The sequence below is a fragment of the Lepus europaeus genome, chromosome 2, assembly GCF_033115175.1.
Source record: "Lepus europaeus isolate LE1 chromosome 2, mLepTim1.pri, whole genome shotgun sequence".
Classification (NCBI taxonomy): domain Eukaryota; kingdom Metazoa; phylum Chordata; class Mammalia; order Lagomorpha; family Leporidae; genus Lepus; species Lepus europaeus.
The window spans coordinates 146,588,492-146,602,147 of NC_084828.1; the positions used below are offsets into that span (position 1 = coordinate 146,588,492).

Genomic DNA, 13,656 nt, shown 5'->3' on the forward strand with positions numbered 1-13,656 from the left:
AGTCCACTCAGTGCCCAGACTCCAGGAACAAAACCTTCTGGCTGGAGGAACTGAGGAAAGAAAGCCAGGGATTGGCAATTGGGGCTGCTAGGGAGGTAGAGGGGGGACCAGAACCAGGGGAAAGGGAATCCCAGATTCTGAGTGTGAGCACCTCTGCACCAGGCTTGGATGAGAGACTGAAAAGCACAGGAGCTGGGATCCGAGTGCTGCTCATTGCAGACCGTCAGAGTTTGCAGGCTGAGTGCAGCCACGTTAACCTCCTGCTTAATCTAACACAGCAGCACTCTTTGGATCTAGGTAGCAGAATCCAGAGTCTCTACATCACAGCCTGTGGGATGTATATAATACAAAACTGCAGGATGTACAAAGATCCAGGGAAATGTGACCCACTTTCATGAAAAAATAAGATAACCAAAACATGCCAATCATGGGTCCATATCAAAAGTAAATCAGCTATCATACCTATGCACAAAGAGGTAAAGGAAAATATGCTCACGATGAATAAAAAGATAACCTGTCAGCCAGGAATTAGAAAGCATAAAAAAGGATACATTGGAAAGCAGAGTATCAGAAAAAGTCACTGGAAGAATGTCATTAGCAGAATGCAGATGGCAAACAAAAGAATCAATGCACATGAAGATAAATCGGAGAACGGGTGGGAAAAGAGGGAAATTAACCAGCAGACTGTGAGTCAATTTCAGAAGTCCTACCTCAAGATAATTGTAGTCCTAGAAGGAGAGAAAAAGGGATATAGAGCAATATTTGAAGTATTATGGCCGAAGACTTCCTGAAGACAGCGAAGGATGCGAGTTTACAGACATAAGAAGCTTAGAGAGGATCCACCAGGGTACATCTGGAGGAGACAGCAATCCTAGGTACATCATCATCAAGCTAAAACCGCCAACAGTAATGAGGACATCTTGGAGGCACCCCCAGAAATGGAACGCAGTGCACACAGACATAGTCTCTATACAGTGCATGACACACACGCATGTGTGTATACAGGGGACAATGATTCAACCAGCTGTGGGGCTTCTCATCAGAAACCATGGCAACTGGAAACCAATGAAGCAACGCCTTCCCAGCACTGCAAGGGCAGAAATACACAGATAAACTCGGACCTGCCCCTCCCCCGAGTTAGACTTCAGGAGTGAACGCAGAGGAAGAGACGCAGGAAAGCTAAGACAGTTCATTGCCAGAAGACCCGCGCTGTTCTGGAGAATGAAGGACTGCGGCTAGAGGGGACCTGTGATCTGCTTGAAAGAAGGCAGGGCAGGAGAAGTGAACGCATCCCGAGTTCATGTGAAATGTCACCTTTTAATTTCACTGAAATGCATATGCTTGTTTAAATCAACTGTGACATCCTCTTTGGGGCTCTGTGTATAGACGCAACACATAGGACAATGATAACAGAGGATGGCAGGAGTGGGGGCGGGAGATGGACTTACATTACTTGAAATTTTATGTGAAGTGGTGCAATACAAACATTAAAGTAGACTATGAAAACTTAAGGATACACACACGCTGTATGCATAGATATTATTTATTAATTCTAGCGTAGTCAAGGGAAAGTAAATGCAAACGTAGAGCTTAAAAGCCCCACGGGCAAATTAAGGTGGAATGCCTCTCCTCTCTGCCTGTTGAAGGGGTGAGGAGGGAGGTGGCCAGGCCTCTGTGTACACTGCTCAGGGCACAGCTGGCGAGGTGACAGCTGGTGTGGATTCTAAAGATGGTCCTTTACTGGGCTGCTAGGGGAAAATAAAGACAGAGACAAGATTTCTGGGCCCAAGTTGGGCACTCTGTGGGGCTGGCAGGGTAGCCCTGGACTCACAGTCCAGAGACCTAGATGGAAAGGCAAAAGCTGTCGCTGTGTAAGTGCTAAGCCATATGGCCCGAGCAACTCCTGTGACTCCTCTCGATGGGGGCGGGGGGGCGTGTCCCTTGCCTGCGAAGTGAGGGGGTTGGATGTATGCCAGATTCTTAGCCATTGCCTCTCTGAAGGGAAGGGACAACTGGGCACCTACCGCTTCGACCTTCCCCACATCGGCCCTGTGATGATGCTGGGCTCCTGCATGCCCGGGGTGAGGTCTTTTTCCATTTTATCCTCTCCCAAGTGAAGTCCACTTACACCCACTGTTCTGACTCCTGTCTTTACAAAGGCGACAGCCAATTACACATTTTCACTTGGACCTCTTTTTCCAACTTTGAACCCCATACATCCAGCAGCCTATGCAACAGCAGCTCTGCTCAGACATCAGACTGGCACATGGAAGTCAGAACATCCTAGGGACAGGTTGAGACTCTGCTTGGGACACCCTGCATTCCTCACGGGGGGCCTGGGTGTGAGTCCTGGCTCTGTGCCCGATTCCAGCTTCCTGGAACGTGCACCCTGGCAGGTAGCAGTGAGAGCTCAAGTTCTTTGGGGAACCTGGATTGAGCTGCAGGGCTCCTGGCTTCAGCCTGGTCCAGTCCTGGCTATGCTAGTGTTTGGAAAGTGAACCAAGGTGACGGGCGTTTCTCTCTCTCTCTCTCTCTTTCTCTCTCTCTCTCTCTACCTATCCTCTGTCTCTCCTCCCCGCCAATAAATACATTAAAAGTACTACAGACAAGCATTTCTCCAACGTGTAGGTATCGGAATGGCCTGGAAAATCTCAGGAACCATGCACAGACCCGGAGCAGAGCCTCTTCTGTTCCAATGAGCCTCTGCCTTTATTCTCTTTATTAGCTCTCCAGATAAATGAAATACTCAGCAAAATTGGGGACCACTTTGTAAGTAAGCCCACAATCTCTTTCCCACCCTTCTATGCCCAGCAGTCTCTCTCCATCATCCTCACTCTCAGTGGGTGCAGCCGCCACGGGGGTCCTTGACCTCTGTCTCTATCAGGGTAAGCCCCCTCCTTCCCTGAGCACTCTGGGCTTCCTTTACCACATCCCACCCCCACTGCCCCACAGCCTCCTGCTTCTCCTGTTGTCTCTCCCAACATCCTCCACGCTGCAGCCAGGGCAATTTTTTAAAAAAAGATTTTGAAACCATTTCAAATCTCTATAGGAGATGCAAGAACTCCATAAAGAATGCTGGCATGGTCTTCACCCAGATGCTCTATTCTGGCCCCACAATCACCCCAGAAATATCCTGCTAAGGATCGCACGTCACACCCCTTGTCATGCCTCTCAGTCTGGTGTGGCTTCTCAGCCACTGGACTTTCATGACCTTGACACGTTTTGAAGGTCATAGGCTAGGCGTCAGATAGAATGAACTTTGTTCTTCACTACAGTCCGTAAGAAGCACCAAGGTCCATCTGTCCTGTCACTGGTGGTGCGAACTTTCATCGCTTGAGTCAGATCACGTTTACCAACCTCTTCCTCGGCAAATCTGCTCCCTCTCCCATGGTAAAAATACATATTTTGAGAGGAAGGGCTCTGCAGCCATGTAAAGCCCCCCACTGCTCTCCATGTTTACCACAAGTTTCAGCATCCATGGATGTCACTCATCTGAATGAACTATAACTCTGATGGCTGCCAAACAGTGAGCTTCTAATCACATCCTTCCCACTGCAGGGAGAAACCATCCCTGCCAGCATTATTCACCTGCTTGTGTTTGACAGCCCCACTTTATTCAACAGGTTATAATCTGTTGTTATCATTGTTTCGAGGCTCAGTGTATCCCAGGTGTGGGCACTGGGAGACCCTTCAGGCTGAGTAGTCGTTTTTGACATGTCCTCATTCTTTGAGTATTTCTCACCTTCAAGCCCCAAAAGATGGGGTTGTGAGGGGTGAGGGGGGGGAGCTTATCACATATTTTCTCTGCCTAGGCTCTGAAAGGGGTCATTTCTCTGATGGAAGATATAGTTATTTGATAAAATTTTTTTTGAAATTTATGTACAATTTTTTTCATGACATACACTTTTCATAAACTTTTTGAACCACCCCTTGTATGCATGTATTTCCAAAAAAAAAAAATTTTGCGCCAAAATCAAGCTATCTTTCAACTGTATTTTCCAAGAACTTTCTGAAGTCCCCTTGTGTACAGAAACCCAGGTCTGGGTGCTTCTTTGTTACACGGATGCCATTGTTCTGAGGCGCTCACAGCCTGTATGCATTTCTCTCTGTGTATATTTAAAAACACAAGTTCACATCAATACTTCCAATTCCAACTCGACAGCACACAATTCATCCTAGCGTTCATGCTCCCCATGTTTACACCACGTCTTCCCACAGTTCCCGTTATCCCCAGTGTATTCCTTACTCTGCCTGCAGCAAATCCCCTCGTCCCTCGCCCATGGGTCTTCTATCAAATATGGCTTGCCTCCCTTGCTCAGAAGTCACTGTCATTGGGTCTGCCAGACGGCTTTGGGGGGCAGGAGGAGCCAAGAAAGCATTCTTTTTTTAAAGAAAAAAAATCTTTTTAAGAAGAAAAGAATAGACTGGAAGGGAAAGACAAGAGGCAAGTCACCATCTTTGGGCCACACATGGGCATCGACTGTGCACACCTGCACACACACACACCCCTTGAATGGTTGCGCATTGCTATGAGGCTGCAAATCCCATCACCAGGGTCTGGGCAGTTCTAGATGATACAACTGCTTCTGACCCCCTTGACCATTTTCCCTTCCTTCTCCCACTGCCAAGCTCCGGGGTCTCCTCTCAGCTCTAGGTGATCTCCCCATCCGCCACAGGCCTTTTGTTTATTTATTTGTTTGTTTTAGAGGGGGGAGGGGAAGAGAGAGCGAAAGTGCAAAAGCACACGTGTGCACTGGCTCACTCTTCTCATGCCTGCAATGGCCGGGATTGAGCCAGGCCAAAGCTAGAAGCCAGGAATTCAATGTGGATCTCCCACATGAGTGCTGGGGACCCAACCCCTTGGGCCATCACCTGCTGCCTCCCAGGGTGCCAATCAGCAGGAAGGCCACAGGGCCTTTGTATGTGCCACTTCTCGTCCTCTGCCATCTCACCTGCCACATGCATTTGGAACAGAATGATACAGACTGGATGTCTGTGTATCCCAAAATTCATGCATTGATTCTCTAATCCCCAGTGGGCTGCTAGTGTAGGGGGGGCAGCTTTGGGAAGTAATTGCAGGAAGAGTGGGTCGGGGGCTGGAGCCCCACTGATGGTCTCCATGGCCCTGTACAAAGAGGCAGAGAAACAAGATCTCTCTCTCTCTCTCTGAATGTACACACAAAGGGAAGGCCCTGGGGGTATCACCAGGGAAAGGGCCCCTGCTGCACCTGACCTTAATTATGGACTCCAGCCTCCAGAACCATGAGCAGTAGGTGTTTACTGTTGATGCCACCCCGTCCCTGGTGCTTTGTCATGGCTGCCACCTGGTCCCTGGTGCTTTGTCACAGCTGCCCCCGCTGACCGGCAGGGACCTGTGCTTCATGTCTAGGATGCAGAGCCACCTGGACACACTCGGGCTCTTCTGCTATTTATGGTTTTATTCTTGCTCTCACGGTGACCCTTGTTTCAGCTGCTACTATATGCTCTTTGGCTGTGTGTCCCCAGCCCTCACTAAAGCGAGCAGTGGGAGAGTAGTGAAGACAGCTCTTTTTGATCCCGTGCATGGCCCCACCTTGAGTCCTAGTATTGGCACACAGCAGATCTCAATGATATTTGAAACATAAGTAAATATGCTGGTATTTTTAGTAATGTGTTTAATCAGAAAAGTCATTTTATCTATTTTAAATCAAAGGCAAAACATGGAGAAATATATGAAAAATGTGCAAGGCAGGTTGAGCACATCACCATGAGGAGTCTTGAAAACTCTGAGGTCTAGGAGCAGGTCTTGGAGTATATAAACTTTATCATGCAGAAGGAACTCTTACAAAATCATAATTAATTATCTGTATAGGAAACCTTGACCAATGAAAATTAAAAGATGTGTTTATTTATTTAAAAGGCAGAGTTACAGACAGAGAGGGAAAGACAGAGACAGAGAGAGGGAGAGGGAGAGAAAGATCTTCCCTCGTTGGTTCACTCCTCCCCAGATGGCTGCAACAGCCAGGACTGAGCCAGGCTGAAGCCAGAAGCCAAAAGCTTCATCCAGGTCTCTCATGTGGATGGCAGGCATCCAAATATTTGGGCCATCTTCTGCTACTTTTCTCAGGCTGTTAAAAGGGAGCTGGATCGGAAGTGAAGCAGCCAGGACTCAAACTGGCGCCCATCTGGGCTGTCAGCGTCGCAGGTGGCAGCTTTACCTGGTACATCACAACGCTGGCCCCCTGACCAATGACATTTCTAACATTAGGTGTAGGGGCTGGTGTTGCGGTGCAGTGAGATAAGCTGCCGCATGCGATGCTGGCATCTCATAGCTGAGACCTGCCAGCTCCACTTCTAATCTAGCTCCCTGGTAATGTACCTGGGAAGGCAGTGGAGGATGGTACAAATACCTGGACCCCTGCCACCCACAAGGGACACCCAGATGCCACCCATGTGGGAGACCCACATGGAGTTCTGGGTTCCTGACTTCAGCCTGGCCCAGCCTCAGCCATTATGACCATTTGAGAGTGAACCAGTAGATGCAAGAGCTCCTTATTTTTCTGTCTCTAAAGATGCTTGTTCAATCAATCAATTAATCTTGAAAAATACGGATGTATACAAATAGTATACTTGGCACACATCATTATTTAGAAGAATCGGGATCACTGAACTCTTAGCCCTTCATAATTTAGAACTGAGTCCCATTCAAAGTCCAAATGTGAACATACGTGTGTGCATGCTTTGGTCACGGATGACATGACTTTGAATCACGTTTGAGGAGTGAGTGATTCATCGGGCTAGCAGTTAAGACGTCTGCATCACGTATCCTAGTGGGCTTGTTTCCTGGCTCCACTCCTGACCCCAGCTTCCTGCTAAAGCAGTCCCTGGGAGGCAGCAGTGAGGCACAGGTGATTTGTTTCTGCCACCCACAAGGGAGACCTGGATGAAGCTTCTGCCTCTGCTGTTGTGAGCATCTGGGGAGTGAACCACTAGATGAGAGCTCTCTCTCTGTCTCTCCGAATAAAAAATAAAATAAGTCGTACTTGAAATAAAAGATAATTGGCAATAGCTAAAGATTCTTTTTTGTTTTTCCTTAACAGAAAGAATGAAGGATAATTTGCTGTATCCAAAAATGTTTTTTTTTTTTAATTTCTTTTCATTTTATTTGAAACACAGAGAGCCAGAGCCAGAGAGGCAGACAGACAGACAGACAGAGATCTTCTATCTGTTGGTTTACTCCCCAGATGCCTGTAACAGCCAGGGCTGGGCCAGACCACAGCCAGAAGCCTGATACTCAATGTAGGGCTGTGGCAAGAATCCATGTATTCAGGGCCGGTGCTGTGGCTTAGTGGGTAAAGCTGTCGCCTGTAGCACTGGCATCCCAAATGGATGCTCGTCCAATTCCCGGCTAGTCCCAGTGTTGGCTGTTCTGTCCATCTGGGGAATGAACCAGCAGATGGAAGACCTGTCTCTCTGCCTCTGCCTCTCCCTCTCTCTAACTCTGCTTTTCAAATATATAAAATAAATCTTTAAAAAAAGAATCCATGTACTTGAACGATCGCCTGCTACCTCCCAGTGGGCCCCTTGGCAGGAAGCTGGATTGGAAGCAGCGGAGCTGGGACAGGAACCAAGCATTACCATGTAGGATGCGGGAGCCCCACACAGAACTCTAACTGCTGAGCCACATGGTCACCCCCCAAATAATAAAACTTCTGTTAACTTTATTATAAGGCGAATGATGCAGATGGTAAACCTTTTGCGAATGGTAACACAATCAGAACAGGATGGTTGAGCACAGGAATAGAGCAACGGGGAAGAGCTGAGAATCAGATACAGTTCATATGAAGAATTAACAAGGCAAGGATGATATGAGACTCAGCAAAAAATGAGGGTACTTCCAAAGGTTTGTGGAAAGCAGAATTAAATGATAAGTTAAAAAAAGAAAAGTAAATCCATGTGCATGAAGGGATGTACAAAAGGTCATGGGAAATGTATTTTGCGTGCATTTCAAATTTTTTTTTTGTACCAAAATAAACTTTTTATTCCATTTCCATGAACTTTTTGAAGTGTCCTCATACTTTGCAGCACACATTCAAAGCTAAATTCCACGCAATCCCTGGGGTCTAACATGAGAATGGACAAACAGTAAATTGCCCGACCAATAGGAACCATGTCCTGCTGTACACGGCACCAGTGACTGTCTCAGACACAGTGCTAACAGAGAGCGACCAGACACAGAGTGGCAAGAAGGTGGCGGGTCACTCTGCAGAGCCATCCATAAAAAGTCCTCAAGCAGTCTATGGTGGAAAAAAGTCAGATTAGTGATTCCATCTGGGTGTGTGTCGGGGTGAGGGGCGTGTGTCTTGTGCAGAATCTGGATTAGACAGCCATACACATATGTTAAAATTCTGCAGATGAACTCCTAAGACTTGTGCCCGGTATTGTATGCAAAAAGTTCTTTAGCAAAAAAGAACTGTAAATAAATATTTAGCTCCAGTTAAAGATAAGTGTGCTAAAGTGTTCAAGGGTGACATGTATTGATGGATGCAATTTACTTTGAAATGCATCAACAATAGAAGAGGGGGTGATGGATGGATAGAGGAATGTTAGAAGTATAAAGGAAATCAAATATAGCAAGGAATTAATTCTCGAAGCTGGGTGGTGGGGCTAGGTAGCTGTTCTCTGTCAAATTCTGCCAACTTCTCTGTAAGCTTGAAATTGCTCAGAATAAAATATTGGGAAAAGTAAATAAATGTCAAGTATACTAAATACTTAAATACAGAACAGCTTCTCTCCCATAAAACAGCTACAGGAAACTAAAAAAACCTGTGTAACCTTGGCATAAAGAGAACTCTTCAAGCAAACCAGAAAACTCAAGAAGATGAAGAAAAGGGAGATTTATTTGACTGCCTGAAGATTAATCACTTGATAAAACAAAGGATATCATAAACAATATCAAAAAGAAAGTAGATGGGGTAGGAAAACTAATTACACATATATGATAAAGGGTTAGCATTCCTAATATAGAAAGACTTTCTATAAGCTTCCGCAACACCAACAACTCAATAGAAAAGTAGATAAAGGTTGGGGCTGGCACTGTTGTGTGGCAGATAAAGCCGCCACCTGCAGTCCTGGCATCCCATATGGGCACTGGTTTGAGTCCTGGCTGTTCCACTCCCAATCCAGCTCTCTGCTATGACCTGGGAAAACAGTGGAAGATGACCCAAGTCCTTGGGCCCCTGCACCCACATGGGAGACCTGGAAGAAACTCCTGGCTCCTGGCTTCAGATCAGCGCAGCTTGGACCATTGCGGCCAACTGGGGAATGAACCAGTGGATGGAAGACCTCTCTCTCTCTCTCTCTCTCTCTCTCTCTCTCTCTCTGCCTCTCCTTCTCTCCCTATGTAACTCTGACTTTCAAATAAGTAAATAAATGTTTTAAAAAAAGAGAAGTAGATAAAGGCACGCACAGACAATTAACAGGGGAGGAAGCATGAGTCAGAGCAACTGTGGGGAAGACATCAGTAACTCCAGCAGCCAGTTGGAAATGCAAATTAAAATGAAACGAGGCATCATTTTTCAGGGTAGGATTAGCAGATCTCAAAGATTGATCATCTGCGGGGCTGGGAGGATGCTGGAAGAAGGGCACATCCCTGGTAGGCGGGCAGCTGTTTACAAACTTCGGGGAAGGCAGTCTGGTAAGAAGGAGAGGCACGAGAGGCCCCAAGAACGCAGGAGAGGAGGCACATCCAGGTTTTTACACAAAGAGGAAACCATGAGTGAGCCGCAGCTAAACACTCCAGAGCAGGGGTGGTCAACAAGGGCCGGAGCCCCAGGTCTTGCGGGGCATGTTTCTTCATGAGCTAGGAACGATGTCTGTAAGTCTTGAAAATGCTACGGGGCCAGCGTTGTGGCACAGTAGGTTAAGTTGCCACCAGGAATGCCGGCATCCTGTATCAGAGCACCTGTTCAAGTCCTGGCTGCTCCACTTCAGATCCAGCTTTGGCAAGCTTAGTCCTGGCCATTGTAACTATTTCAGGGGTGAACCAATGGGTGGAAGATCTGTGTGTGTGTGTGTGTGTGTAACTCTTTCAAATAAATAAATAAATTCTTTAAAAAACAAAAGCAGTGGCCGACCCTTGCCTCAGGAGAATTGTGGTTTATTATTCTTTTCCTTTTATTTATCCGAATTGTTTTGATTTTTATAATAACCATGCATTGCTCTTGCAAGTTTAAAGAAGCTGGCTAGGTAGGCAAGTAAACAGGTAGACCAATCACTTTGGTTGCCTGGGAAATGCATGTCAGGAGACAGAAGGAAACCAGGCACGCTAGCCTGGAAGTCACCATGGCAAGCCACGGGAGGGAAGATGGTGCTCGGAGGACCAGAGCGGCAGCAGAGTGCAAAAGGACAGCATGGATGTTGCAGGAATCCACGAGAGTTGCTTAGGGATGAGGCATGGATGGTGTGGCAGAGGCAGAAGTCAGGGGTGACTCCCGGGTTTCAGTCTTGGGTGGAGAGCTCCCACCTACTGAGACGGAAGGAGTGGGAAAGGGGCCGTGGAGAGGAAATCCAGCGCTCAGTGTGGGATTTCTGAAGTGCTAAATGGAACTGTGTGAACAGGCAGCAGCTGCAGACGATCAGGGCTGCTCAGGATGTGGAGGGGGCGGCTGGGGGGCAGGAAATACAAACACAGGAGCACTCACTTTGCGGATGGTACTTAAAGACCACTGCCAGGCAGAGGGGCTGGGAGTTGACATGGTGACATAGTGCCCAGCCCACCCAGGGGGACTGGAAGCCTGATGCCTGGCTGGCGCTTGCTCCCTGCTGGCAGATGTATTCAGTGCCACTGCCTACCCATTTGGGTTCTGTCCCCAAATTTCCTCCAGGGTTTGAAGGTAGATACCAAACCTTCCTAACAGCCTGTGCACAAATGCTTGCCTGGTCAACCAGTTGGTGCATTTCTACCGACTGTGGCACCCGCTCCCCCCACCCCATCCTCCACACTGAGGACATCAGTTCAGGCCCCAGTCCCCCCAGTATGCCCTGCCACAGGTCGCTGGCCATGTGCTGCCCCCTTTAACTTACGCCAAGCTTCTAGCTGAGGACAGCACGAAGGACTCACCAGGGAGCTGGTGTAGGTGGGGTCTGAGGTGTCATCCTGGAGGTAGCGGGACAGGCCAAAGTCAGACACCTTGCACACCAGGTTGCTGTTGACCAAGATGTTCCTAGCAGCCAGGTCCCGGTGCACGTAGTTCATCTCGGCCAGGTACTTCATGCCCGCAGCGATGCCTCTGAGCATCCCCACCAGCTGGATCACCGTGAACTGCCCGTCATTCTGCTGCAGTGAGACACAGGTATCTGGGTCAGGACGGGCATCAGCAGTTGGTCAGAGTGCACACCACGACTGGTGGCTCGCCAGCCTTGGTCAGTGTCATGGCGGCTTCCCTCTGCCACCCCCTACTCCCTGCCATGCCACTCCTAGAGTGCCCTGCTGGCCAAGCCCTGTCGATTCCATCTGCAGATTACATCTCAAACCCATTCACTCCTCTCCCTCTCCACTGTCACCATTCCAACCAAGGCACCGTCATCCATCACCTTAGCAGCCTCTTGAGCCTGCCCCCTACCATCCATTCTCTCCACAGCAGCCAGAGTCATCTTTAAAAGACATAAATCAGGCTGTGTCACTCCCTGGCTTAGAACTCTCTAACAGCCTCCCACTGCATGGAGGAAAATCGTGGACACCTCAGCATGGCCCACGCGCTGCCCTAGGATCAGCAACTGCCTCCCCTTGGGCTGCGTCTGCCATGCCCATGCTCTAGCCAGAGTAGTGGCCATCCTCACACGCTTCCCCAAGGCACGCACTTCCTGCCCCAGGGCCCTGCCCTTACAGGGGTCACTTCCTGTGTGCTCCCCTCCCCCGGTCCACACGCACCTGCCCTGCAGGTCTCTGCTTAAATGTCACTCCTTGTCACCAACCCCTCCCTCAGATAAAATTATGTAATTAGCATGTTCTGAATGCTCTCCTCCAGAGCAGGTACACATTGTCTTTTGCACACATTATAGGTTTCCATTTTGCATGTGTGCGTGTGTGTACATATGCATGTGTGTGTGCATGGGTGTGTGCACATATGTTGGTTTCTGCTGCTGGACTTTGAACTCCTCACGATTCGGAACCCCACCTCCTTTGGTCACCAGGGTATTTTCAGTGCTCAAAACGTTAATGCACACAGGGAAAAAACCCTCAGTAAATATAACTAAGTGAATGACTGGTATGTCTTTTCTTGCTTGCCAAGTTAAGTGTTTAAGGCAGCTTCCTTGGGTAGCCCCAGGCCTGTCAGCCCTCACTAGGGATGGCTACATCCCCTCCTAGGGATCAGCAGGGCAGAGGAACTCACGCGTGGTGCCTGCCACGTGGGGCCCTCCCAGAGAATGGGGGTTGCAGCTGCTTCCCTGCAAGCCGACCTGCAGCACTGCCCTCTCTCCAGTCCCCTGGGTGGACATCCTCCCCCTGGTTAGATGGTAGACTCTTCAGCGAATGAAGCCATGCCTCTCTCCAGCTCCCACAAGCTCCCAGACCTTGGCTGCACACATGCTAGCCACACTGGTGGAGCTTGTGTCATGCAGCCAAGATCACGTTTTCCCATCCAGTCCAGCTCCGATGCTCCATTGAGGGCCATGAGTTGGAGTAGAGCATGGCCCAAGCATTGGAGGGCAGGTGGGAGGAGGCAGGACATCCCGGGGCTGCCCTATTTCCCAAACACAGGCACTGGGCAAGCCAGGCAACCCTCTGCCCCAGAGTCCTCGTGTGAATTGCAGAAAGCATCAGTGGTGTGCAGGACTCCCATTCTTTGAGCACCTGCTGTATGCGAGAGGTCACACATTGTACTCAAGCACATGATCTCATTCAAGCATGTGAGAACCATCATTTATGCCTGGTTTCTGGCAAAAGCATTTTGCAACGCAAAAATAGGGAGCAATAAAAAGACCTTTCCAAAAATATCCTGTTTATTAGAGAAAACGCCAGCAATCGAAATGTTCAACAATGGCAGCGTGAATGGCTGAAGACTCAGCTCCTCATGCAAAGTTGCAAGCCTGGCTCCACCTTTCAGGGGCTGTGTCCCGTTCAGCTGAAGGAGTGGAGCAAACGGACACTCCCTCTTTCTTCCCGAGATCCCCGCCAGGGAGAGAGCCCCCAGACACACCGGGTTGGACACACCCCATGTTCCAGACTCTTCTTAACCTCCTCCCAGCCTGCCCCGAATGCATTATTGTTCACATTTATTTCCAACCAACTCCCAAAGTGTAGAACTGCTCTTGGAAACTCTGGTTTTCGGCACGTGTTACCCATCTGTGAGAGCTGGGTGTGCAGCGAGTGATGTGGGTCCCCCCCTCTCGTTAATGAACTTCAGTCAACACCTTTTCAAGAAGTGGGCCAGGCCTGCGCCGGCACCGGGCCATTTCTCCATGTAGCTGTCTACAGATTGCAGAAGGTAGTCACGTAACTTCTGGCCATGACAAACATGGATCTCAGCTGCAAGTCACACGGGGTGTGTTTTTTCAATTCAGTTTGTCATTTCCTCTCTGGCAGTGTAGACAACAACGTGGTTCAAAACGGAGAGCTCCTTAATGAAGCTGACTTTCTGGGGAGGGCGGGCTGGTGAACAGCCTTGGGAAGAG

At 48.8% G+C, this 13,656-nt stretch overlaps 1 protein-coding gene across 1 annotated transcript in view; it reads right to left on the reverse strand.

Moving 5' to 3' along the window:
* Nucleotides 1–13,656, reverse strand: part of EPHB1 (EPH receptor B1) — a 309,194-nt gene that overhangs the window by 41,858 nt on the left and 253,680 nt on the right. The window contains exon 13 of the mRNA XM_062182316.1: nt 11,102–11,317. Coding sequence (XP_062038300.1) covers nt 11,102–11,317 — 216 coding nt within the window. The remainder of the gene's footprint in view (nt 1–11,101; nt 11,318–13,656) is intronic.